At 49.0% G+C, this 27,560-nt stretch overlaps 1 protein-coding gene across 1 annotated transcript in view; it reads right to left on the minus strand.

Annotated features, from left to right (window-relative positions):
- Positions 1–27,560, minus strand: part of LOC147733678 (transient receptor potential cation channel subfamily M member 7-like) — a 1,990,815-nt gene that overhangs the window by 886,483 nt on the left and 1,076,772 nt on the right. The window contains exon 21 of the mRNA XM_086958252.1: positions 25,404–25,712. Coding sequence (XP_086814378.1) covers positions 25,404–25,712 — 309 coding nt within the window. The remainder of the gene's footprint in view (positions 1–25,403; positions 25,713–27,560) is intronic.

Here is a 27,560-nt window from a genome sequence, read left to right on the forward strand (position 1 = left end):
CAGATTCCTATCAGTCACTCCTATGGCAGGCCTTGACAATCCTGAAGGCAGAGTGCTTGGAATCGTGTGAGATGGTGCTCTGGCATGAGCTGAGCCCGTTTGCAGCTTGCGGAACCAAGTCCTAATAGCTGTTCCATGATAACGCATACCATATACTCTTAAGTGCATTATAATCCTCGCGGTTAAATGCTATCTTTGGTATTGCTTTATCAAAACATGTCGAGTAAGGTGTCATACGAATTGGAATACTAACCCCTCGCCAATTCTGGAGACGGGGTTAGCATTCCACCCTTCTAGAGGGACACGACATGTATGTAACTGTGAACCCCGGTTAAAGTTAACTGAAGCCTCAGCTCCACAAAATGGATGCTGCCACCACAGACACAAGTCTGACCTCCTGCTGCTGGGAGTCCTTCCAGCGAGGAGAGCTTGGACAAAGGGTTTCCTGTCAGGGGCGGTGCTAGCACCATCCCAGACAGGGTTTTGTGTATCCTGGGTAGGCAGGGCTTTACAGGAAGGTGACTGCAAGTGGCACCCCGGTGCTCACTACGCGTCTGCCGGCTAGAACCAGTTCCAGGGGCACACCAGCCCCTGGCCTGGGGAAAGTCCGGCATGGGAGAGGGGTGTAACCACCCCCCCTCCTGGTCCCACCCCTAGGGCAGGACCTGGTCGCGTACCCACCCCTTTCTTTAGGATAAAGGCAGGAGCGGGGACCCTTCCAAATTAGATCATCTTTGAATCAAGAAACTACTTTCTACGAAAGGAACTCTCAAATTCTTCTCAAGATTTCTCCCTTGTGGCTAAGGAGTAGTCACCCTGCATCCGCAGGCACCATCTAAGAACTCTGCGGTTTGCTGCACGTCCTTCCTCAGGAATCCGACCGACCAGCACGACGAGACCCGGCTTCCCTGGCACCTCTGACCTCTACCTACCTCTACAGCTAAGCTGAGAACCGTAGGTGCGACGAGACCTCGAGGGACCGGCCATCATCAGAACTGCACGACTTCTATCCAGCACGACCGCCGAGGGATCCTCTGGTGAGTGCTTTGGGGTCCAAGAAGCCCCGACCCTGAGCAGCTCCAGCACCGAAGTCCAGCCCCCAGCATCTCCACGATCTGCGTGGGGCCTGTGAGAAGTTGGCCCGATATGCAGCGTTCGCTATTCTAGCGACCGCTATGTATCGTTCCAAACGACCCTTATGATGATTGGTTGGCGCCCCTGGAACTGGTTCTGACCGGCAGATGCGTAGTGAGCACCGGGGTGCCACTCCGCAGTCACCTTCTCGCAAAAGCCCTACCTACCCAGAATACACAAACCCTGTCTGGGACGGTGCGAACACCGCCCTCGACAGGAAACCCTTTGTCCAAGCGCTCCTCGCTGGAAGGACTCCCAGCAGCAGGAGGTCAGACTCGTGTCTGTGGTGGCAGCATCCATTTTGTGGAGCTGAGGCTTTAGTTAACTTTAACTGGGGTTCACAGTTACGTACATGTCGTGTCCCTCTAGAAGGGCGGAATGCTAACCTCGTCGCCAGAGTTGGTGAGAGGGCAGCATCCTGATTCGTATGACACCTTACTCGACATGTCTTGATAACGCGACACCGAAGTTACCGATGTGGTACGCGTTACCATGGAACAGCCATTGGGTCTTGGTTCCGCAAGCTGCAACCGGGCTCGGCTCGGGCCAGAGCCTAGTTCACACGAGCCCATGCACTCTGCCTTCAGGATTGTCAAGGCCTGCCATAGGAGTGACTGATAGGAACTCGGGTGTCCATTGTATGGTTGGATATAGGGCTACTATATCTAAAGCAAAGTGTGATTACACGACTTCGCCCCAGCTGTCATGCAGCCAGTTGTGTCAAATTTAGGAGGCCAGCCAGGGGTGGCATAATACATGCTGCAGCCCCTGGCGGCCCTGGGTACACCTATGCCCTGAGTTACAGGGTCTGATAAGGTGGCCCAGTACCAATTGGTAAATGCACCTAGGGTACATGTCGTAATTTAGAAAGAGAACAGCCAGGCTGTGGGTCTGATTAGCAGGCCCACAGCCAGAGAAAGTCGTAAACCAGTGAAACAAAAGCAAAAAATCTGGGTGATCATAGGATTGCAGACCCTACTCTCCTACATGACCCCCCCCAAACGTCGGAACAATAAGCTAACCTTGACCAGGTGAGTCTTCTTGTTCTAAGTGGAAATATCTGGAGAGCCCATCGGCATTGCCATGATCAGTACCAGGTCTATGTTCCACTGTAAAGTCCATCCCCTGTAGGGAAATGGACCACCTTAGCAGTTTGGGGTTTTCACCCTTCATCTGATTTAGCCACAAGAGGGGCTTATGGTCGGTCTGAATCTTGAAGTGAGTGCCAAACAAGTATGGCCTCAGCTTCTTCAGGGCCCAAACCACAGCAAAGGCCTCCCTCTCAATAGCTGACCAATTCTTCTCTCTAGGGGTCAGCCTTCTGCTTATAAAAGCAATGGGCTGGTCTTGACCATCAAAATTCAGTTGAGAAAGAACAGCTCCCACACCCAACTCAGAAGCATCTGTTTGGACAATGAATGGTTTGGAGTAGTCCGGACTCTTGAGGATAGGCGCCGTGCACATGGCCTGCTTTAGGTCATCGAATGCTTTTTGACAGCTCGCCGTCCACTGAACCTTTTTTGGCATTTTCTTGCTTGTCAGTTCGTTTAATGGTGTCACGATGGAACCATAGTTCCTGACAAACTTCCGGTAGTATCCAGTCAGGCCCAAGAAAGCTCGAACCTGAGTCTGGGTGGTTGGAGGAGCCCAGTCCCTGATTGACTGTATCTTGCTCTCCAGTGGCTGAACCTGGCCTCCACCTACAAGGTGGCCCAGGTATACAACCTGTGTCTGCCCTATCTGGCACTTGGTGGCCTTGATAGTGAGGCCTGCCGCTTGCAGAGCCTCAAACACTTTCCGCAGGTGGACCAGGTGATCCTCCCAGGTGGAGCTAAAGACAGCAATATCGTCAAGATACGCCGCACAGAAGTCATCCAGCCCAGTAAGGACTTGATTCACCAACCTTTGGAAGGTGGCAGGTGCATTTTTCAGACCAAAGGGCATCACCACGAACTGATAATGCCCACCAGGGGTCGAAAATGCGGTCTTAGGCTTGGCGTCCTCAGCTAACCTGATTTGCCAATACCCAGCTGTCAGGTCAAACGTACTTAAGTAGTTGGCCGAAGCCAATCTATCGATAAGCTTGTCTGCCCTTGGTATTGGGTGGGCGTCAGTCTTAGTGACTGCATTGAGACCCCTGTAGTCTACGCAGAACCTCATCTCTTTCTTACCGCCCTGGGTGTGAGGTTTCGGCACTAGAACTACGGGACTAGCCCAAGGGCTGTCCGAGGGTTCAATGACTCCCAGCTCCAACATTTTCTGCACTTCACTCTTGATGCAGTCTCTAACGTGATCAGGCTGCCGGTAGATTTTACTCTTAACAGGCAAGCTGTCACCAGTGTCGACCTCATGGGTGCACCAATTGGTCTGACTGGGTGTTAGAGAAAACATATGTCTGAACGACTGAAGAACCTGTTTACAGTTGCTCGGTTGATGTTCGGAGAGGCTGCCACAAAAGACAACACCATCTACCGATCCATCGTCAGGATTCTGAGTGAGCAGGTCGGGGAGAGGGTCACTCTCCTCTTCCTGTCCCTCATCTAGGGCCATGAGCAAACTCATGTCCTTCCTGTCGACATATGCCTTGAGCCTGTTGACATGAAGCAACCTGTGGGGGCTCCGGGGAGTTCCCAGGTCGACCAGGTAGGTGACCTCTCCCTTTTTCTCCAGGATGGTGTAGGGCCCGGACCATTTGTCCTTGAGTGCTGCTGGGGCCACTGGCTCCAACACCCACACCTTCTGTCCGGGCTGATAAACAGTCAAGACAGCCTTTTGGTCATGCCAAGCTTTTTGGAGTTCTTGGCTGACCTTAAGGTTTTCAGATGCCTTCTCCATGTATTCAGCCATCCGCGAGCGGAGGCCAAGCACATAGTCCACTATGTTGGCTGCAGGCTTTTTGAGAGGTCTCTCCCATCCTTCCTTCACCAAACACAGGGGTCCTCTTACAGGATGTCCGTACAAAAGTTCAAAAGGGCTGTAGCCAACCCCCTTCTGTGGGACTTCTCTGTAGGCGAACAAGAGGCAGGGGATCAGGACGTCCCATCTACGCCGAAGCTTTTCCGGTAGTCCATGAATCATCCCTTTCAGGGTCCTGTTGAATCTCTCAACAAGCCCATTGCATTGTGGATGATAGGGTGTAGTGAACTTGTAGTTGACACCACATTCCTTCCACATAGCAGTCAAGTAGCTCGACATAAAGTTTGCACCTCTGTCGGAGACGACCTCCTTAGGGAAGCCCACTCTGGAGAATACTCCAACTAGGGCTCTTGCCACAACAGGTGCTGTAGTGGTCCTAAGGGGAATAGCTTCAGGATACCTGGTGGCATGATCCACTACCACCAGTATAAACTTGTGCCCTGATGCTGTTGGTGGTTCCATGGGACCGACGATGTCGATCCCCACCCGTTCAAAGGGCACCCCCACCACAGGCATTGGTATAAGGGGGGCCTTTGTCGTGCCACCTGACTTACCACTGGCTTGGCAAGTGACACAGGAGCGGCAAAACTCCTTAGTATCTTCGTTCATGTGAGGCCAGTGAAAGTGCGAGACAAGCCTGTCCCACGTCTTCGTCTGGCCTAAGTGACCTGCTAAGGGAATCTCGTGGGCCAAGGTAAGTAGGAAACCTCGCTGAGACAAGGGTACAACCAGCCTCCTGGTCATGCCAGGCTTGGGGTCTCTTGACTCAGTGTACAGGAGTCCGTCTTCCCAGTATACCTTGTGGGTACCTGTGGCGTTCCCAGCAGCCTCAGCAGCAGCCTGCTGTCTGAGGGGTTCAAGAGAAGGGCAGTCTAACTGGTCCTTCCCCAGGTCTTCCCTTGAGGGTCCCCCTGAACCCAAGAATTCAACTTGATCAAGTTCGAACTCCCTAGGCTCAGTTTCCCTCAATTCTTGTAGGTCAGCCTCCTCTGAGACTTGATCCACGACCTGGGGCAAGGGGGAAGGCGCAGCCTTAACCCTACTGCTCTTTTTCTTGGGAGGTGTCTGGTCCGTTGTTCCAGGATCCAGGACCTGTTCAGTGGGGCATTTCCTGACCTGTGACCTGGTCACAGCGAACACATGTGCTGGCAAACCTAACATTTCCATGTGAGTCCGGTGCTCCACTTCTGACCATTGTGATGACTCCAAATCATTGCCCAACAAACAATCCACTGGGAGGTCTGAACTAACTACAACCTTCTTTTGGCCAGTTACCCCTCCCCAGGAGAAAGCTACAATTGCCATACTGTGATTGGTAGTGACATTGCTTGCATTGGTCACCAGGAATTCTGTACCTGGCATGATCTGTCCAGGGTCCACAAAGTTAGGCGTCACCATGGTGACGCTGGCACAAGTGTCCCTATAGGCCTGAGCCATCTTTCCATTTATGAAAGGCGTCTGTCTGTATTTGCCCAAAGTATTGGGACTTATGTCAGGGGACACGTCCACGTCCCCTGTACTGACAAGGACAGCCTGAGTGAGTGTGCCAACTAAGTTGTCACGCCCCTCAGAACCCAGGGTTAACCCTACTAAACCCTTGGGAGGCGCACTACCACTGCTGACTGTACTAGGGGGCACAGGCGCCTTAGGGGCTGCAGTGGCAGGAGTCTGCCCTCCTCCTTTCTTGGTGCACTCACTAAACCAGTGAGATTTACTTTTGCAGTACTGGCACCATCTTTTGGATTGGCCTTCTTTCTTCTTTTGGGGAGCCTGACCCCCACCCTCTTTGGGTTGTTGGGGACCTGTCGAAGACTTCTGGTCATTTTGTTCCCCCTTAGAATCTTTACCCTTCTGGTCTGCTTTCTTCTGACCACCTTGATTCTGGCCCTGGTTCTGTTTAACTCTCGTGCGAACCCATCTGTCTGCCTTCTTTCCCAATTCTTGGGGAGAGGTCAGATCCGAGTCGACAAGATGCTGATGCAACAACTGGTTCTGACAATTGTTTAAAATGTGTTCTCTCATCATCAAATTATACAATCCTTTGTAATCAGTAACCTTACTGCCCAGCAACCAGCCCTCAAAAGCCTTAGTGGCACAATCGACAAAGTCAGACCAATCTTGAGACTGCGTTTTCTGGGTATCCCCGAACAGCACCCTGTACTGCTCAGTGGTTAGGCCAAACCCTTCAACGAGTGTATTCTTCAAGACGTGGTAATTATTGGCATCCTCTACCCTTGTGGTGAGGAGCTTGTCTCTTCCTTTACCTTCAAAGGAGAGCCACAAGATAGCTGCCCACTGACTCTGGGGAACACCTTGCACAGTGCAGGCCCTCTCCAAAGCAGTAATCCATTTGTGGATGTCGTCCCCTTGTTTAAAGGGGGGCACTATCTTACCAAGGTGTTTCGTATCAAAACTCCTTTCCCTATTACTAGGTACAATGCTGCCACCAGTGGGGACTACCCCACTTAACTGTTGCTCTCTAGCAAAGGCAAGCCTTTCTTTGGCCAGGGCAAGTTCTTCCCTTTCGATCCTCAGATTAGCTGCCCTTTCCTTAGCTTCGTACACTCTCCGCTGAGGGGACGTCATCCCTCTTTGCGAAGAGTTGTGAGAGCCATTGGTTTGAAGGGATCTGCCAGAGTCTCTTGACAGAGATCTGGCTCGTCCATTCCCAATGTTAAGCTGACCTGATAGTGGCCCCAGGAGTCCCCCAGTACCACTGTCATGTTTGCTTAAGTTGGACCTGCTTAGTCTTACGACTTCTACCTGTCCCTTATCTGCCTCATCCCCAGAGGGATCCTCATTCTCATCGTCCTCTACTTCTTCAGTCTCAGTCGAGAGGTGGATGAGGTCAGGATCGCCTCTGGTTCCCTCGAGGGGAGGCATGTCTCCTTCTGGATTAGAAGAGCTGGGACGGGTCTCAGCTTTTCTGGCATCATAAGTCTCCAAGAGACCAATCAGAAAGGACGTTGTGGGGTTAGACCCCTGCTTGATCTTCCTGGAGTGACACACTTGTCTTAACTCCTTGAAGCTCAGCACAGTATATCTCGAAGGGATGACCTGTGGAGGGTCAACTGACACAAGGGGAGACTCAGAGTTTCCTCCTTTGTCCGACATACTGTTTCTAGTGTGGTGTAAGTGATGCACCTACCTACACTATGTGTTTACCTACTGTTCCCTTGCTAAGAGTTGCAGCCAAGGTGTGCTAAGCCTTGAGGAGCTGCAACAGCTGGTTCAGTAGAACTCAGAGTATTCTAAGCTTTAGTTATATGTACTAACAGTACTTGTGTGATCTTTCAACAAGATATTCTTAGGATACGTGTGGTAAAACAACAGCAAGCTCAAATCCCAACCGCTGCTCACCAATGTGAGAAGTTGGCCCGATATGCAGCGTTCGCTATTCTAGCGACCGCTATGTATCGTTCCAAACGACCCTTATGATGATTGGTTGTAAGTCAACCTAAAGACCAGCTATCCTAGTAGCGTGGATACGAGCAGTCTAAGGCTAAAGACTCGAGAGGGCGTGTTAAGCCAGCCGTTTACCACACATGTATCCCTTGAACACCAAGTGAAAGGACACCACACAAGTGTTATGAAAATAAACAGGATATTTATTAAGAATCACAACAGCCCTGTACTCTTTATGAGGACAGGGTACTAAGCACAAACCAAATCTCTTAGGAAAATACTTCAAGTGCACAATTAAAACAAGTGTCCGAGGACACGGAAAGTTTAAGGTCTCGGGCGGACCCGATAAGGCAAGTCGGAAGCGAGGGACTCAGGACCCTAGAGTAAAGAGGCTATGCAGGCACCGAAATGCCGAGTTACCTAGCCACGAGGGCTGCGGCTGCACAAGTCTTACAGGCGTCGGGGTCTTCGCTGACGAGCCAGGAGCCGGAAGAAAAGGGTTGCTGGCCGGCGACCAGTGATGAATAGTTCGTAGAGATCCAAGCCTGGATCAGAGATCGTTGATACCTGAAAGCAGAGGGGACCAAGTTCGTACTACTAGCCAGTAGTCAGAGGGTACCAGGAGGGCACCGGTTGGCCGTCACCTCGACCAGGTGAGTGGGCGACGCTAGGCTCTGCAGTCTCACGGACCAGGAGGCGTTGTCGGCGACCAGGATGGAGGTGCGAGCTGTCCCACGAAGGATGATGCTGTCGGCGTCGCTGGGCCCAGGATTGGGGCAACAAGCCTTGGCAGATCTCAGGGCCACGTGGTAGGCCTAAGATGGCGTCTTGAATGGACCAGGAGGGTCCGGGGTGCTCCTCTCGGAAAAGGGAGCAAGGGCCGATCTGGAGCAACCAGACCAGCAGAGTTGTTTGTCGGTCGTCGTCAAGGAAGGGCACAAGCCAGCGGCTAGTGACCGGACAACGTGCTGAGCAGCGAGCAGAAGGGCCCCACGCAGATCGTGGAGATGCTGGAAGACTGCACTTCGGTGCTGGAGCGGCTCAGGGTTGGGGCTTCTCGGACCCCAGAGCACTCACCAGAGAATTACTTCGATGGTCGTGCTGGTTAAGAAAGCGTGCAGGTTTTGATGATGGCCGGTCCCTCGAGGTCTCGTCGCACCCACAGATCACAGCTGAGCTGATGACGTGGGTAGAGGTCAGAGGTGCCAGGGAAGCCGGTTCTCGTCGAGCTGGGCCGTCGGATCTTCGAGGAAGGACTTGCAGCAAACCGCAGAGTTCTTAGATGGTGCCCGCTGATGCAGGGTGACTACTCCTTAGTCACAAGGGAGAAATCTTGAGAAGAGTCTTGAGTGTCCTTTCGTAGAAAGTAGTTCTTGATTCAAAGATGATCTAATTTGGAAGGGTCCCCGCTCCGACCTTTATTCTAAAGAAAGGGGTGGGTACATGACTAGGTCCTGCCCTAAGGGTGGGACCAGGAAGGGGGGTAGTTACACCCCTCTCCCCTGCCGGACTTTCCCCAGGCCAGGGCTGGCGCCCCTGGAACTGGTTCTGACCGGCAGATGCGTAGTGAGCACCGGGGTGCCACTCCGCAGTCACCTTCTCGCAAAAGCCCTACCTACCCAGAATACACAAACCCTGTCTGGGACGGTGCGAACACCGCCCTCGACAGGAAACCCTTTGTCCAAGCGCTCCTCGCTGGAAGGACTCCCAGCAGCAGGAGGTCAGACTCGTGTCTGTGGTGGCAGCATCCATTTTGTGGAGCTGAGGCTTTAGTTAACTTTAACCGGGGTTCACAGTTACGTACATGTCGTGTCCCTCTAGAAGGGCGGAATGCTAACCTCGTCGCCAGAGTTGGTGAGAGGGCAGCATCCCGATTCGTATGACACCTTACTCGACATGTCTTGATAACGCGACACCGAAGTTACCGATGTGGTACGCGTTACCATGGAACAGCCATTGGGTCTTGGTTCCGCAAGCTGCAACCGGGCTCGGCTCGGGCCAGAGCCTAGTTCACACGAGCCCATGCACTCTGCCTTCAGGATTGTCAAGGCCTGCCATAGGAGTGACTGATAGGAACTCGGGTGTCCATTGTATGGTTAGATATAGGGCTACTATATCTAAAGCAAAGTGTGATTACACGACTTCGCCCCAGCTGTCATGCAGCCAGTTGTGTCAAATTTAGGAGGCCAGCCAGGGGTGGCATAATACATGCTGCAGCCCCTGGCGGCCCTGGGTACACCTATGCCCTGAGTTACAGGGTCTGATAAGGTGGCCCAGTACCAATTGGTAAATGCACCTAGGGTACATGTCGTAATTTAGAAAGAGAACAGCCAGGCTGTGGGTCTGATTAGCAGGCCCACAGCCAGAGAAAGTCGTAAACCAGTGAAACAAAAGCAAAAAATCTGGGTGATCATAGGATTGCAGACCCTACTCTCCTACAGGGCCCTTCTGCTTTTTGCTGCTGACCGCGTTGTTTGGCTACTAGCCCGCTGGCTAGTGGCCTTCCTAACGACGCCGGACATCACCACTGCTGGTCTGGTTGCTCCAGACTGGCCCTTGCTCCCTTCCAAAAGAGGAGCACCCCGGGCTCTCCTGGTCCACACCAGACCATTTGAGGTCCACCGCTTGGGCTTGAATTTGCCAAGACTTGTTGCCCCAATCCTGGGTCCAGCGACGTCGACAGCATCATCCATCGTGGGACAGCTCGCACCTCCATCCTGGTCGCCGACAACGTCTCCTGGTCCGTGAGACTGCAGAGCCCAGCGTCGCCCACTCACCTGGTCGAGGTGACTTCGCCCGGTGCCATCCTGGTGCCCACACAATCACTGGCTAGTGATTAAGAACTTGGTCCCCTCTGCTTCCAGGTGTCATCCATCTTCGATCGAGGCTTGGATCACTTTGAACTATCTTCACTGGTCGCCTGCCAGCAACTTCTTTCTTCAGGCTCCATAGACTGCAACGAGGATTCCCGACGTCTTTTCAGACCTATGCAGCTGCAGCCCCCGGGCTAGGTAACTTCGGCATTTCGGTGCCCCAGCATAGCCTCACTATCCAAGGGTCCAGATCCTTTTCGTTTTTCAGCCTATCTAGTCGGGTTCGCCCGATAACACTAACTTTGTGAAATCTAGCTACCATAGACTTTGTCCCGCATCACGCGTGAGAGTGCACACTCTGCACCCGAGTCCCCTAGGCCTCCTACTAGTAAGCTGAAGGTTCAGTAACGTAGTCCTAGCGATTCCAAAGCCTATTGGTACAGTACTTACCTGCTAGTAATTTGGCATTCCACTTTCAGAGTATTTGGTTTTTCGTGCCCCTCGGGCATTTGTGTAAATTGTGCAACTTGAAGTATTTTCGTAAGAGTTTTGTTGTGTGCTTAGTACCCTGTCCTCATAAAGAGTACAGGGCTGTTGTGATCTAAATAAATACACTGTTTATTTTCATAACACTTGTGTGGTGTCCTTTCACTTGGTGTTCAAGGGGTATATGTGATGGTATAACAGCTGGCTTAACACGCCCTCTAGAGTTTAGCCCGAAGACTGCTCGTATCCACGCTACTAGGATAGCTGGTCTATAAGGTTGACTTACAACCAATCACCATAAGGGTTGTTTGGACCGATACAAAGTGCTCACTAGAATAGTGAACATTATATATCAGGCCAACTTCTCACAGTCCAAAGAACCCTTATGGTGATTGGTTGTAAGTCAACCTTATAGACCAGCTATCCTAATGGTAGCATGGACAAAGCAGTCTTAGGCTAAACTCTTTTGGCATGTGAAGCCAGCTGTTCTACCACATATATACCCTTGAATACCAAATGAAAGGACACCACACAGGTAGTTATGAAAATAAACAAGATATTTATTAACATACACCTCTGAATTCTTTATAAGGTCAGAGAGCTAAGCACATGACAAGAAAAATATGTTAAGTTGCACGAGTTAATATTATTATTGCATACTTATATAGCGCCAGAATCGACCCCCGAAGGGGTATCTCCGCGCTTGCCTTGGGAACCCGTCCTGGTTTTTCCCTGTGAGATAGCCCCTACAGGGCATCCCCAAGGTGAAAGCCAGGCATCTCGCCGCGGGGGGCCGTTGTGGAGATTAAGCAAGCTTAATGCCCAGAGTTGCAGAGTGTGAACTCATGATTAGGTCAGAAACCGAAGCGAGAATTATCGAGTCCGTGGACATTTGAGCTCAACACCCTGCCGCGTCGGGAATTGAACCCTGGTCCCGGGTCTGACCTCTGCTTCAGGGTCTGCCTGCTCTAACCAGTGAGTCACACTTCTCCACTGGTTACAATGTCGCCCTAGGGGCGCAACAAACCATATAGTAAACAAGTGGTATAAGGAAGTTGATAGAAGGAATGGAGCTGTCCAGAAGCTGTAGGATCGCTGGGACTACGCTATCCTAACTTTAGGTAAGTAATAGGAGGCCCAAGGAACGAGTGTGCCGCTGGTGCACCGAAGGCGCGTCAAAGGCAAGCACGTCTGCGACCCGTCCGCGACCAGCACCAGGAAAACTGGACCTCCGCCCCGCCAACGCTACGACCCAGCAGCACTCCACGCACTCAACCCAGGCTGCAACAACAACTGCAAGCTAGCATCACCAGCCGACACCCATGGACCCTTCAGCTGTCACCGCTGCCGGCACACCTGCAGCACCGCCAAGAACATGGATCCAGCACAACCCGTCCACAAGAACACAACCGAACCGAAGACCCTGCAATGCATCCTCCTCACCGTCCGATCCCTCCACAAACACGCCACAGAAATCTGGGACCTCCTCGACAGCACCACCCCAGATGTAGCATTCTTCACCGAAACCTGGACCAACACCACCTCGGTACTGGACAACGCCATCGCCATCCCCCAAGGATACAAGATCTCCAGGAAGGACCGCCCCACCCACCCAGGAGGAGGAATCGCCATCGTCCACAAATCCAGCCTCCGCCTGAGCACACTCCCTGACGAGTCCACAAAACTGATGGAACACCTTCACTTCAAGATACTGGCCAGCCCCACCGCCGCCCTCCGAGGAACCCTCATCTACCGACCCCCTGGACCCCGCGGACCCTTCGCCAACTCCATCACGGACATTATCTCCCCCCAGGCCATCGCATCCACCAACTACACCCTGCTGGGGGACCTCAACTTCCACCTCGACAATCAACTGGACCCCAACACCACATGCCTCCTGGACAACCTCCACAACATTGGACTCCGCCAGATCGTGCCCGAGCCCACTCACTCAGCAGGACACACGCTCGACCCACTCTTCACTACAGGAAACTCCATCACCTTCAGCCACACCACCGAACTCCCATGGACCGACCATCGTTGCGTCCACTTCACCTTCAGAACACCCACCATCCACAGACACCAGCACCTGCTTCCACAAAGAAACTGGACCAAAATCACCGATGACCAGCTCACCTCCTCACTCAACTCCACCCCAACCATCACGGAAAACGACGACCCCAACACCGCAGCCCGAACCCTGCATAGATGGATCTCGGACAGCACCAACACCATAGCCCCCCTCAAGAAAAACAACAATACCCGTGCCAAGAAAGCCAGATGGTTTACCACCAAACTTCGAGAGTCCAGGCGCACATCCCGCTGCCTCGAAAAGACCTGGAGAAACACCAAATCCAGAGAAGCCCACAACAACATCAGAGCTGCCACCAACGCCCACCATCAACTCATCAGAGAAACAAGGAAAAAAGCGATTGAAGACAGAATCTCCACCCATGCACACAACAGCAAGGAACTCTTCAGCATCATCAAGGAGTTCGCCCAACCTACCAGCGAGTCTACCGTCATCCCTCCCTCACAAGACCTCTGCGACAAACTCAGCATCTTTTTCCACCACAAAATCAAGAGCATCTACGACAACTTCGATGAAGACAACCAACACACTGAACCCTCACCAACCACCCCCGACACCCGGAAACCAGCGATTGATGACTGGACAGCCCTCACCACCGAAGACACACTGAAGACAATGAAGTCATTCCACTCAGGGGCCCCCATGGACCCCTGCCCCCACCACATCTTCAACAGAGCCGCCAACACCATCGCACCCATGCTCTGCCACACCATCAACCGCTCCCTGGCGACCGCCTCGTTCCCCGACAACTGGAAACACGCCGAGGTCAACCCCCTCCTGAAGAAACCCTTAGCAGACCCCACCGACCTCAAAAACTACAGACCCATCTCCCTGCTCCCGTTCCCAGCGAAAGTCATCGAGAAAGCCATCAACAGCCAACTCGCCACATTCATTGAAGAACACAACATCCTCGACTCCTCCCAATCCGGCTTCAGAAAAAACCACAGTACGGAAACCGCCCTTCTCGCCGCAACAGACGACATCCGCACCTTACTGGACAAAGGAGAAACAGTAGCCCTCATCCTCCTCGACCTATCAGCGGCGTTCGACAGTCTCCCACCGCACCCTAATACGCAGACTCTACGATGCAGGAATCCAGGACAAGGCCCTCGACTGGATCTGCTCCTTCCTCTCCGGCAGGACGCAGCGGGTCAGACTCCTCCCCCTTTCCTCTCAGACCCCACACCTACCACCTGCGGAGTCCCCCAGGGCTCCTCCCTCAGCCCGACGCTCTTCAACATCTACATGGCTCCACTTGCCCCCATCGTCAGAACCTACGGACTCAACATCGTGTTATACGCAGACAACACCCAGCTCATCCTCTCCCTATCCAACGAGCCCAACACCACCAGACGCAACTTTTGAGAAGGCATGGAAGCGGTCGCCAAATGGATGAAAAACAGCTGCCTACAACTAAACACCAACAAAACAGAAGTACTCATCATGTGCCCAAACCCTGACGCCTGGAGCGACACCTGGTGGCCCACCGCCCTCGGAAACCCGCCAACCCCCACAGACCACGCACGCAACCTGGGAATCATCCTGGACTCCGAGCTCAAAATGGACCGCCAGATCAACTCTGTCTCATCTTCCTGCTTCCACACCCTCCGCCTCCTTCGTAAGACCTTCAAATGGATCCCCCTCGAACACCGAAAGACAGTCACTCACGCCCTGGTCACCAGCAGACTCGACTACGGCAACGCACTCTACGCCGGAATAAACAAAAACCTCATCCGCAAGCTACAGAACATCCAGAACGCCGCCGCAAGACTGGTCCTCAACCTGCCAAAACACTGCCACATCTCCCAGCACCTGCGCACACTCCACTGGCTCCCCGTCGAGGCAAGAATCACCTTTAAGATGCTCACCGATGCACACAAGGCCCTCCAGGGCACCGGACCAGCATACATGAACAGCCGACTCCAATTCCACGCACCCCAAAGGACCCTACGATCAGCCCAGCTTTCCTACGCCGTGGTCCCTCGCACCAGAAAGACCAGATCGGGAGGCCGCTCCTCCTTCCTCGCGGCCAAAGCATGGAACGCCCTTCCGCTCCACCTCAGACAGACAACATCGCTCCCCATCTTCGCAAGAAACCACAAAACCTGGCTCTTCGACAGACCCCCTCCTTGATGGAATGGAACCTGCACCCCCACCCCTAGCGCCTTGAGACCCTTACGGGTGAGTAGTTGCGCATTAACAAACTCCTGATTGATTGATTGAGTGTGAACTCACACGCGAGATGCGTAACAATGTCTATGGACAGTACAGTTCAAGAAAAAGGTGAGTACGGACAATCCTGACTAGTTAGGACTAAAACGACTGGAAATCTGGACACTAGGAGAGTCAATCTTCCCTTGAGCACCGGAATGCTCTTGTTACCTCACCCACGGGCTGCGGGTGCATAAGTGCGAAGTCGTGTCGGGTTTCCGCGTTGAAGTCTATGGAGCCTGAAAGAAAAGATGCTGCAAGCGACCAGGAGGAAGATGTCCGGTGTGATCCAAGGGTGGATCAAGGAAGATTAAGACCTGAAAGCAGAGGGGACAATGATCACAGTCACTAGCCAGTGACTGTAGTGGAACCAGGAAGGAACCAGATGCTGTCGTCGCGATCAGGTGAAGAGTGGACGCTTGACTCTGCAGCCACGTGGACCAGGAGGTGTCTTCGACGACCAGGATGGAGGCACGAGCTGTCCCACGCAGGCTCTCGCTGTCGGCCGTGTTGGTTCCGGATTCGGTGTCAACAGGCCTTGGCAAAGGCAACCCACACGGTGAGTGGAACAGGCGTCTGGTGCGGACCAGGAGGGTCCGGGGTGCTTTTACTTTGCAGGGAAGCAAGGGCCAGTCTGGAGCAACCAGACCAGCAGTGAAGTTTTCAAGGATTGTCGTCTAGGAGGCCACTAGCCAGCCGGCAAGTGACCAGACAACGCGTCTAGCAGCAATCAAGCAAAAGGGACCCACGCAGATCTCGTGGATGCTGGATAGCTGATCTTCTGTGCAGGAGCTGCTCGGGCTGGGGCTTCTCAATCCCCAAAGCACTTTGTCGAGGATACCTCAGTAGTCGTGCTGGAAGCGAAGTGCAGTTTCTTCAAGATGGCCGGTCCCGCGTGTCTCGTCGCACCCACGGATCTCAGCTGTGCTGCAGATGTGAGTTGAGGTCGGAGAGGTCTGGAAGTCCGGGTCTCGTCAGGCTCTGAAGTCTGTGTCCACTCGGGAAGACGACAAAGTGAACCGCTGGAACGCTTGATGGTGCCTGCTTGTGCAGGGTGGTCACTCCTTGGCCACAAGGGAGATTTCTTCAGTCTTCTGTGGAGCAGAACGCCGCAGTCCAGAGTTTCTTCTTTGTAGAGTTTCAAGTCAGGATAATCTAATCTGGAATGGGACCAGCTCCTACCTTTATTCTCCTAAAGGGGGCTGTACTATCACTAGGTCCCTCCTATGGGTGGAACCAGGAAGGGGGGTGGTTACACCCCCTATCATTTGTCCGGTGTCGCACCAGAGCTGGGGCTGGAGTGCCCTAGCAACTGGTTTGAGCCAGTGTATGCACAGGGCACCTTGTGTGCCCCAGGCATGTCTCATTCCTTTCAGGCCTGTCCTACCCAATACACAAAATAATGTCTGGGGTGGTGCTAGCACCTCCCAAGGCAGGAAAGCCTTTGTCTAAGCCTCCCTCGCTGGAAGGACTCCCAGCAGCAGGAGGTCAGACTTGTGTCTGTGGTGGCATCCATTTTGTGATGCTGAGGCTCAAGTTAACTTTAACCGGGGTTCACAGTTACATACATGTCGTGTCCTTCTAAAATGGTGGAATGCTACCCCCGTCGCCAGAATTGGCGAAGGGGTAGTATTCCAATTCGTATGACACCTTACTCGACATGTTTTGATGATGCTATGCCAAAGTTAGCAATAACCGCGAGGATTATAATGCACTTAAGAGTATATGGTTTAGCGTTATCATGGAAACAGCTAAAGGATTTGGTTCCGAAAGCTGCAGACAGGCTCAGCTCATGCTAGAGCACCATCTCACATAATTCCAAGCACTCTGCCTCCAGGATTGCTAAGGTCTACCATAGGAGTGACTTATAGGAGTATATGTGTTCATTTTAGGTTTAGATATAGGTATACTATATCTAAAGCAAAGGGTGATTACACCACCTTGCCCCAGCTGATTGATCAGCCAGTTGTGTCAGATTTGGATGGCCAGCCAGGGGTGGCATAATACATGCTGCAGCCCCTGGTAGGCCCTGGGTGCACCCATGCCCTGGGTACCCAAGGTACACTGTACAGGGGCTGATAAGGTGACTCGGTATCCAATTAGATATGTACCTAGAGTACATGGAATCCATTTTACAGAGAGAGCAGTGGGCCTGGGGTCCTGAATAGCAGGGCCCCAGGTCAACTAAGTCGAGAAACCAGCAAAACACCAGGCAAAAAAAGTTGGGGGCAACCATAGTCAGATATCCACCTTCCTACAGTTGAGGCCACATTGCATACAGTTTTTTTATCAAGAATACTTTGTGGTTCCTAAAATGGAGGCTTGACGGAAAAGACCAGATATCAGATGTATATTACAGGACTCTCCTCCCAAGAACATTCCAGGGATCCTTTCTGGGGGATTGACAGAGGACTACTGCTGGTGTTAAGCAAGGAGAACAAAGCAAACACAAGGAGCTGATGAACGGAGTGCTGAAACTTTTTCAGACACTCACCCGTAGTCACAGATCTGGGTTGAATCCATCATCGTTCTATAGCTCACTTCACCACCTCAGTTCAGACCCAGCTTTATGCAAATCAGTCTTGACCCTGTGCCTCATGGGAACAGTCCAGCCCAAACTACCAAGTCAGGTCTTAACTGAACCGGAAAAAGAATCCAATCAGTTTCGGGGTAACACCCCATACAGCAGGGCTAGCTTGAATCCAGTGGCAAAGTGAGCAGGGACCCACGTCTGGGCATACCCTTTAAACTTAGGGCAAAAATAGCAAACACAAGGAGATGATGGACGGAGCGCTGAAACTTTTCAGACACTCGCCCCCAGTCACAGACCTGGGTTGAATCCATCATTGTTCTTTAGCTCATTTCGCCTCCTCAGCTCAGACACAGCTGTATGCAAATCAGTCTTGGCCCTGTGCCTCATGGGAACAGTTCAGCCCGAACTTCCAAGCCAAGTCTTCCCTGAACCGGAACCAAGCATCCTGAAGAACACCTGGCTTGGCTAGCAGCTGCTTACACTGGCTGTAATGGCAGGCCTGTTGTTACAGTTTGAGTTGTCCCTCATGGGTGGTGTAATACATGCTTCAGCCCATAGGGGACCCCTATCTATGCTCTGGGTACCTCAGTACCATATACTAGGGACTGTCAAGAGTGTCCAGACTGGAATGTACCCAGTACTTACCAGACCAATTTAGGGGAGAAGCACAGAGACTGGGGTCCTGATTACCAGGTTTGACATTTATTGATTGTCTCCTGATGTATACTGAATGCGAAATGTCTAGGTCCACATTACCTCTCTGGGTAAGCCTTAGACTAATCAAATGTGTTACTTGGACTGTAAAGTGCTAAAAGAGTGTATTTGGTGATCGGTTATTGGTGATTTGCAATATCTAGCCAGTGATACTCAATGCCTTCCATCTTTTCATAAAAAGGATGGTAAAAACGAAGTTTATTTGCATAATAAAGGAGAAGGGGATCTGATCGAGAAGGCTGCCTTAAAAAAAAGCACCTTAAATTGTAAAGAGAAATGAATATGCAAATTTGAAAGTCCAGACTTTGGTTGTTTTTCAGAACCTCAAGTTAAAATTCAACAAATTTATTGAGAATAGAGAAGACTATCCCTCTCTGAAAAGGAGATGGCGTACCACAGGAAAAATCCTTTTCGCCACCTATTAGACAAAACCTAGGTTAGACCTGCAGACCCAGTACTACCCAACAAACCACAGATGTCCAATTGAAAATGAGGCCCACAAATCCTATGCAGCGACCATAGATCTCCCCCCAAAAAATAAATAGCAGCTACACATCGCCAGACGGTGTGGCCAACACCACTGTGCATGGTCACGGGCCGTAAGCAGAGGGTGTAGATGATACAGGAGATGTGGAATTCTGGTCTGGCCACAGCTGTGTGCCTCAGCGATTGGTTACAGGAGAGGCTAGCACAGAATGGGGTTGGACACATGGGAGGTTAGGCACAAGGCTTTGCAATCCTTGCAGCACTCAGCAGGGGAACATGCAAATCTGAAAGGAAGGAGGTCTTGGGTAGTGGGTGTCTGCAGAAAGCTAGGCACAGGATAGGACCACCAGCTGCAAACGGCCTCCCAACAAGAACAGCAGAAGATGACCAGTATGGGACGTGGGGCTGTGCTGCTTAACCAACTGCCACCAGCCAAAGTGCCTGTCAAGTGAAAGTTGGGTGCATAGGGGGTTGGAGGGCATGGTCTTGCAGTATTTCACACCTTGTGGTCAACACACACTATGCACTTCCAAAGATTGTGCACAGAGGGGGCTAGCTTTATGGGAGGTTAATTGCAAAGCCAAGTCATAGAGAGGTTGGAGTTCTGGTGTACAGTAAAGTGATTTTTCTCAAGAGAAAATGACAAGAATAGAGTAAAGGCACAATAGGCCAAGGACTTCAATAGCAGAAAGCATTGTCTGGAACAATCCGTCTAAACAATACTATCAGCTACTGAAGTCCTTTTGTGCCTCTTCCCTATTCTTGTCATAGTTGAAGTTTTAGGTGGCACGAGGAGAGTTGCTGAAGCATTCTTTAAAAGAAGAAATTAATTCAAAATATTTTGCCCACCGAACAGAGATGGAGGAGAGATGAAAGTGTAGGAACTGTATATATACTCTTTGTTTACATCAATATAGGCATATAGAAACCTCACAGAAGTTACTGTTTTTATGAAGGTTTATGTGTAAAAGAAAAAAGACTCAAAAAATGTACATGGAGGTACCAGATAAGATATGGAATTATGGCCCTGACTTTCTAATGCATGGGAGCAAATGTGGGTATGAGCCATCATGGCAGCAAGTAGCTCTTAACACAAGGAAGCAACAGGAGAGCATGCATGCTGATTGTATTCAGCCTCTTGCCAAACTAGAATTCCATTACAGATTCTAAAAGAAATGCTGAGATTGCTCTTCCTTTGAAGGGACACCCTGAAAAGAAAACAATTGTAATTATATTTAACCTGCCAAACCATTCACTAATGCTTTTGTTGGGCACTTAAACTGTAAAAATCATTCCACTGCATTCCTATGAAACCCCATTCCTTTCTCAACAAATGAAGCAATTGCTATACTCTGTAGCAACATAAAACCCAGCAAAAGTCGAATTTGGCAACTGTAGGAAACGCCTCTTTTTGTATGGTCACCGTAAAGTCTTTGGGCTGATACAGCTGGTTTTTCGACAGAGTGTAATGAAGCATGTTAACAATACCTCAGAGAATGTTCTCTTACCCGTAAACAAGTATGTTGAATAGGCTAATACCCAAGATGCTAAGCTAACTTACCTTTAAGGCCCTGGTAAATGGTACCCAGGGCATGTAAGTTATAGGGACTGCAGCACTGCTTGTGCCACCCTGGAGGTGACAAGTGAAACGAAACTCCAAGCCTGCCATTTGCAGGCTGCAGGAGCAGTTTAACCTGCTAGCCAGACTTTAAGGTAATGGCAAAGTCCGACTTTTGGTAGGTTGCAGTCCTATGGTTCATAGATCTGTCTCCCAAGGCACCAAAGTCCGACTTTTCCCTGATATATCTGCAAGTGACCCCTATGGCAGCCACATTGAGTTCTAAGGCAGGGTGCAACGTATCTCACGGAAAGGACATGTAATGTATATGTTCTGATAGTAAAAATACGCAACTGTTGTTTTTACTGTGGAAAGGATTGGTCGGACAATTGGCTAGTACAAAGTTACCAGGTGAAGCCTCAGCTGTGCTAACTTTGGTGAGGTGTGACTAAAGTAGGTCAACCAAGGTATCAAACAAATCATTACATTGAGCCCGACTTGATTCTCAAGTTGAAATTAATGTCCAACTTTAGCAAGTTGCCACTTTGTTGAGATTAGTCTCTTGTGCCCATACTGGTTCCACACAGAGTCCTGTTGCAGAGATAGCTTTCTGCTCCTCCTGCGGGGACGTGCCAACGACTTCCAGGAAAGGATACAATGGGAGCCTTCTCTGGAAAGAGGTGTCTGCTCCCTCCTGCAGGAAGTCTTACGGGAGTTGGTCTAAAAGGCGTGCTCGACAGGGGACGCTGCCTTTGAAGTTAAAATTGTTAATATTTGGAAGAGGGGCTACTCTGTTGTTTAGGCAGGCAGGCTGGCACTAGGGACAGGAGAGTAGAAACCAGTTGCCAAACCAGTTTTCCAGGGGTGTGTAACCCCTTGGTAGCCACACCTCTGGTTTGGGCGAGGGAGGTCCACACTCCAGGAGAAAGCCCCTGTCATATTGGAATTGGGCAGACTGGTGCATCCTGGGATGCCCAGATGCCACACTGCGCAGGAATTGAACATCAGATGGGAAGGAACATGGTAGATATTGGCTACCAACAGCATCCAGCCCCGAGGAATTTTTCTGAGCATAAATAGGGCACCCCTGGTAATCCAAACTCAGATCATGACTGGACTAGAGGAAGGACTACCCTGCTATACAGTGGAACCAGCAAAGAGAGGCTGCACCATCATGGACTGCACCTGCTGCAACTAATGGCTAGCAAAGATGTACTGTGCTTTATGTGTTTACTCAAGGAAAAGTCGACTCGAGAGCCCAGCCTATGCCAAGAGACTCAATGAGCCAGGTGACTGGCCTCTTGTTCGAAGCACAGGGACACAACAGCTGAATAAGTCTGCTGGGGCAAGTTGGTAGCCCAAAGACTTGTGTCAGCCCCAAGCGGAATTTGATGGACGTCAACCCAGTGACCAGGCTCACAACACACCACACCACTCGTGGACCGAGGAGCATTCGCAGCAAGTCCCCCATTGACTGCATCTTATCCATAGTATTCTAGAGCAACTTCAGCATCCTTCATCCCTTGCATCTGGACCACTTCTATAGGAAAGTCCTGCAAAAGATGGATAAAAGTGCCAGGAACTAACTGAAGACAGCTTCACCTGCTGAGATAAGTGTTTGAGGACCGTGTTGGTCCCCCTGATTGGCTCCCTACTAGAGTAGGTCACCTAAAATAATTTAAAGCGACTGCATTACAACCAGCCCAAACTTTGTCAAAGCTTATTAAGTATAAATACACAAAAACCTGGGTGTCTGATACGAAACAAAGATGTTTCAAAAGCCATACATTATGAGTCAACAGGATTGTCTGACTAGATAACCAGAAAGAATCTAAATAAAATTATGGCAATCCAACGCATGACCACGAGGAAGGTACGGACGAGAATGTTGGAGCACAAAAGTGCATTTTGTTGCAAAAAAAGCACCTCAAGACTGACCAAACACTGGATAGAGTTAAATCACAGTGAAACTGACTTCTCCTGGACAGTCCTTAAAAAGCCATTCATACCATCACACATTGGAGACATAATCAAATATTTGTTTCAAAAAGAACAGAAATGGATATTTCGATTATCCACTGATTCCCGGGGTTTAAATGATGATATTCCGTGGATTTCATTATGATTTTAGATAGCACATTACACCTGCTGTACACTTGGAGGTATGAATGTAGCATCAGTTATTATGGCTCTACAGATGAGATATATGGATCCATAATAGTATATAGAAATCTGTACTGGTTTCTTTCTATCTAAGGGTGCTGAGTATTCATATCAGCCAGAGAAGAGTTCCTCTCACCGTTCTCTTTCTCTTTATAAAACATCCGACCTAAATGCATGAGTGACATTTCTCAATATAAGAGGTTTAGGATCTGAACCCTTACTATCACTTGAATCCCAGTTGGCATTGAGATAGATTTGTAAGTGGTTTTCCTCCAGAACATAACATGTTCACTCTCTTTCCAGTTTAATATATTAATATTTTAATATATTGATATATATTATTGGTTACCCTAAGATAAAAATCTATCATACTATCTTCTGATAATTTAATACCAGCTGTGTATCTTTGCCTTTATTATTCTTATATTATAAGGCATGCTGAGATTGACGGTCTAATGTTCAACATGCAAACATTGCACCTTCGGCTGTTAAAATAGACTCCACCTTGGACTAGAACTCTATCCAACTTGGAGTTCTGTTCCTTTTGGCCTTATCGTTTTTACCGTTTTAAGCATGCAGAGTTTGATTGTTCAGTGCTTGTAAATCATACATAGTACCTTTAGATGCTGACAACATTCCATTAGAAACTACAACTCCCTTCACCCCGTAGCATTGTGCCCAATAGCCATGCACGCCGCACACACGGACTACAAAGGCGCCTTTACTCTCGCGAAATTTGTCAGAACTACAATTCCCTGTTTCTGTAGTTCCTTTTGAATCTCGCGATAACACACGTTCCGGTCCGCAGCTATTAACAACAGAGCCCGATCATGGCCGCTACAGATCACCGAAGGCTCTTCCTGATCATGTTAGTCTGTTTCAATTAATCATGACAGATTGTTAGCGCGCGCACAGCGATTTTGCTGATGAGGGGTGGCTTAAGATAGCGGCATGCGATAGGTGCATATCCAGCAATACGTCCCTATAAAGCAAGTCACACCCCTTCCACTCACTGCCTCCCCCAACCTCAGATTTTACTCGGGGCAACGACGGACAGGTGAGTGTGACTTGTGATCATTAGCTATGCAATTTTAAGAGCCCTAATAATATATATCACCATTGATGGTTATCTATCCAGCTGATGCAGTTTACGGACCTTTTCGAGTGAGCTTAACCAATGTTTGGTTGAAAGATAATATAGCTCTGGATAAGATATTGATAGGTTTTCCAGATAGGCAATAAAGTCTAGCATTCTAGATGTTTCTTGATTTGGACTTCCTTCTCTTATTCCTAGAGCGTGGCCTCCCTTACTCTGAGTTTGGTCCAGGTGAGGTGAGGTATTCTCCCCTGTCAAGATGGGTGAGTAAGGATCTATTATGTTCCCTTCCACATTATTCATTACTGTTAATATCCAACGCATTTATACCACCTTTTCTTTTTGTAGGTGATACATACACCAGCTGACAAGGAGGAATAAGAGTTATATCCTTTAAAGTAGTCACTGTTATTATTTTTTCAAAAGTGTGAATTTCACTAGCAGTAGCAATAGTCCTTTAGGAACAGAGGCCCTGATGAAAGCCTAGGGAGTTTTCCCCTGTATGGCAGAAACATGTTGGCCCCTAAGCAGTTATTTGTGTATACTGCGATTTTGCGCTGTTCTGGTTTTTAAATAGAAAGAAACTCACGGTTATTAAAGTTTCCATTGCTGTGAGATTTCTATTCTTTTTTAATTTTATTCTGTTTACACCTTCACTTTTTTGCACTGCTCTACGGTTCATTTGGTGATCCCACGCATGGTCAAACGGGCGATTGTGGGTTTGACCCTAGTCCTACCAGGCGGTTCTGGGAGAAGTCTCGCTAATCTGGAGACACACCAGCCTAGCCCTGTGGATGACCAGATGAGAAAAATCATATCACCAACAAGATTTTGATGGTAATCCATCTCTGGATCTTGGATCTCACTTACTTTTCCTGGTGGCCACATGCGTTGGATTGCCATAATTTTATTTAGATTCTTTCTGGTTATCTAGTCAGACAATCCTGTTGACTCATAATGTATGGCTTTTGAAACATCTTTGTTTCGTATCAGACACCCAGGTTTTTGTGTAGTTATATATTGTACAATAGGGGATAACAACCTGGGTTTGTCTATAAACTTCCCTTAGACCCTCCAAACCCCGTTTTTGTTTTCTTAAAGCTTATTAAGTGTCAAATTTGTTGTATTTGTGAATACTTTTTCGCGGTTGAGTGAAATGCATTCAATGTACTATACCAAGTAAATTCGATATCTCGGGAACTCTCTGGTGGATCTTTTTCATTGCGATGTCTAAAAATATGCTCTATATTTATAAATTGATGTCAGATAACTTGTGTCTAGTTGATTTCTACTTTCATTGTTTTGGTGCAGTTTAAATGCTTTGCACTTGTTCCCTTGTTCAAGCCTTTTTGCTCTGAGCCCCAGCTGCCCAGGGATGGGCTGAAGTTTTGACAAACAAAACCTAAGAGTCCTAAAGGGGTTGGGGAGTGTTTTACATGGTGAGGTCACACAACCACACAATATAACACATCCCATTTTAGTCACAGATACCATCTTGCGGGAACAACAAAATATGTGTACAGCTAAATACCCAACTTCTGGACCGTTATTTCATACTGGCTGCAATTTGGTCCACCTTACATAGGAACCTATATATCTTCTTTATCATAAAACACACATGAACTCTGTACCTTTCAATTAAATTATATACAGTGAAGGATTGAAGAATGGTGCATTTCTCGAGTGGTAACAATCAAGAAACCGTGTACAAAAGTTCTATTTATTTAATGTACTAATTCTATTCATCTAAACAGAAACAATTTATGCACAAAAACAAAAAACACAGAGAAACTTACCATCTTGCCAATCATCATAACATAAGGTCCTGCCTGTTGATTAACGGCCAGAAAATCCAACAATCGCACATACCAAAATATTATATTAAGACAATAGGTTAGCCTTCCAGCAATCAGGATGGAGTCGTCATCCATGTTACTTTCAGAAGTCTCGTTAGAAGGGCTCTCCAAAAAGCTATTACCACCTCCAAATCTCAATCCCATGCCCACAAAAAAAGTAAAAATGGCAATTGTATCAGTGATGTTAAAATAATCGCTGAACCACACTTTAATCTTCTGGTTAATTTTCCCAGCTTCAGACATAAAGATCTGCAAAAAAGAAACATACTGAGGTCATCCAAATGTACATAAATAATACGTACTCAATCTATCTACAAATGTGGTGCATAACATGCGATATGGAACAAGCCTACTAATAAATACACATTTGCACATTTATTACTTCAATGCAAAGATGTTATTACCTCAGTAAGTTGGCTTGAGAAAACAGCTTAATAGCTCACAGGTTCCATTCTAGAGCCTCTTCAAAAACCAAACTGGGGCCATATCCAAAAGACATAGGAGGGGACAGTGTGAGCTGTAGAAGGTTAAGGTACCTGGATCGTCTGGGTCAATCAGTTCTTCCTCTGCCCAAAGATGAGCTGCTGACATACCAATTGCTTTATAAATTCCCATGCCAGAGCTATCCGGCATGTGGGGACATGGTAGGGAAACCAACACCTTCTTTGCTGTTCAAATAATGCATGGCACTGGTATTGTCTATCATGACATGCAGCTGTGTCCCTTGAAGCGAGGAAGCAACAACTTCATTACCAGTCTGATAGCACCTAACTATAGAAAACTGATATGAAGTTGAATGTCCTCTAATGCCCTCTGAATGAAAGTGGACTCAGATGTGATTCACAACATTGTAAGGAGGCATTTGTCACCAAATTTATCTGAGACCAAGGGGCCAAAAACTGCTTTATTAGAAACAGAATGGATGGGATCTTACACCATTGCAGAGTGGATTAATCAAAATGAATACGGTCCTGTAAATGACAATAAATCTGGATCCACTGTTGCCTGAGCAACCGCTGCAGGGAGCTCATCTGCAGATTTGCATAGTGAATTTTAACAATTGATGACGCCATCAGGTCGAAGAGTTGCAGGACTGTTTAGACTGCCTTGCTCGCTGTAAATCTTTGCCATCTCCTGAATGTGAACTAAGCATTCTTGCAGAGGAAAGGCCCACTAGGAGCTCCACAATAAGCTGAAGATGTTCTGCTGGTAGCATATTTGACCCACCTTGTTGACGGAAAAGCGATCACTGAATACACGTTGTGGTATCTGTGGAGAGCTCAATAGTCAGTCATTCGAAAATGGGGATGCTGGGTTTGTGCAGGCAAGCAGGTGCATCACTTTTGTGAACATACTTGAAGCGGACGTGAAACCTAATAGCCTCTCTGAAACCTGGAAATGCAAGTTCCCCACTTAAAAGACAAGACAGTGTCTGTGCTGAGGAACTCCTTGAATAAGACTAGACTTGAAACTGAAGGCCAAATCAGACGTTCTGAATTAGAATAATTTTCTACTTTTGATTAATCACGTTCTATCACCCTCCTGGCTAAAGATGAAGAGGCCTTTTTCTTCAATACATTTGTGTGGTGTTAGGACAGGACTGGTTTCTTCATAAGTGGCAGAAAATCAACTGAAGGTTCTATGTCTGGGGTTAAATGTTGCCTCTGTGGAAGGAACTCTGAACCCGTTCTAGCAGTGAAGAACAGAGGAGTGAAACAGACTTGAACTTGCTGGTCATGGAAGAGGAGGAAGAAGCAGCCAGAAGAAACCCACCTCTACTCAAGTCTGTCCCTAGTGAGACACTGCCTCATTTCCACTGCACTTGTTGCAGCTGGTGCCTGAAGGTCAGAATGTTCTGATTTGAGAGGGTAAACACTTTGATGGAGAGGATAATCCAAGAGCTCAAGTAACAGGCTGCTCTGCTTCACTTATTCAAACAAAGCATCCACCTTATCTCGAAAAAGAAGGTTTCAATTAAGCAGCAGGACCAACAGCTGAGAATGAATGACTCAAACAAAAAGTTATCCTCATCCACAAGGGCCTCCTAAAATACATTTTAACCCATGGGATGGCATGGAGTCAATCATATCTACAGAC

This window comes from Lissotriton vulgaris, chromosome 2_1 (assembly GCF_964263255.1).
Source record: "Lissotriton vulgaris chromosome 2_1, aLisVul1.2, whole genome shotgun sequence".
In the NCBI taxonomy this organism is placed as follows: domain Eukaryota; kingdom Metazoa; phylum Chordata; class Amphibia; order Caudata; family Salamandridae; genus Lissotriton; species Lissotriton vulgaris.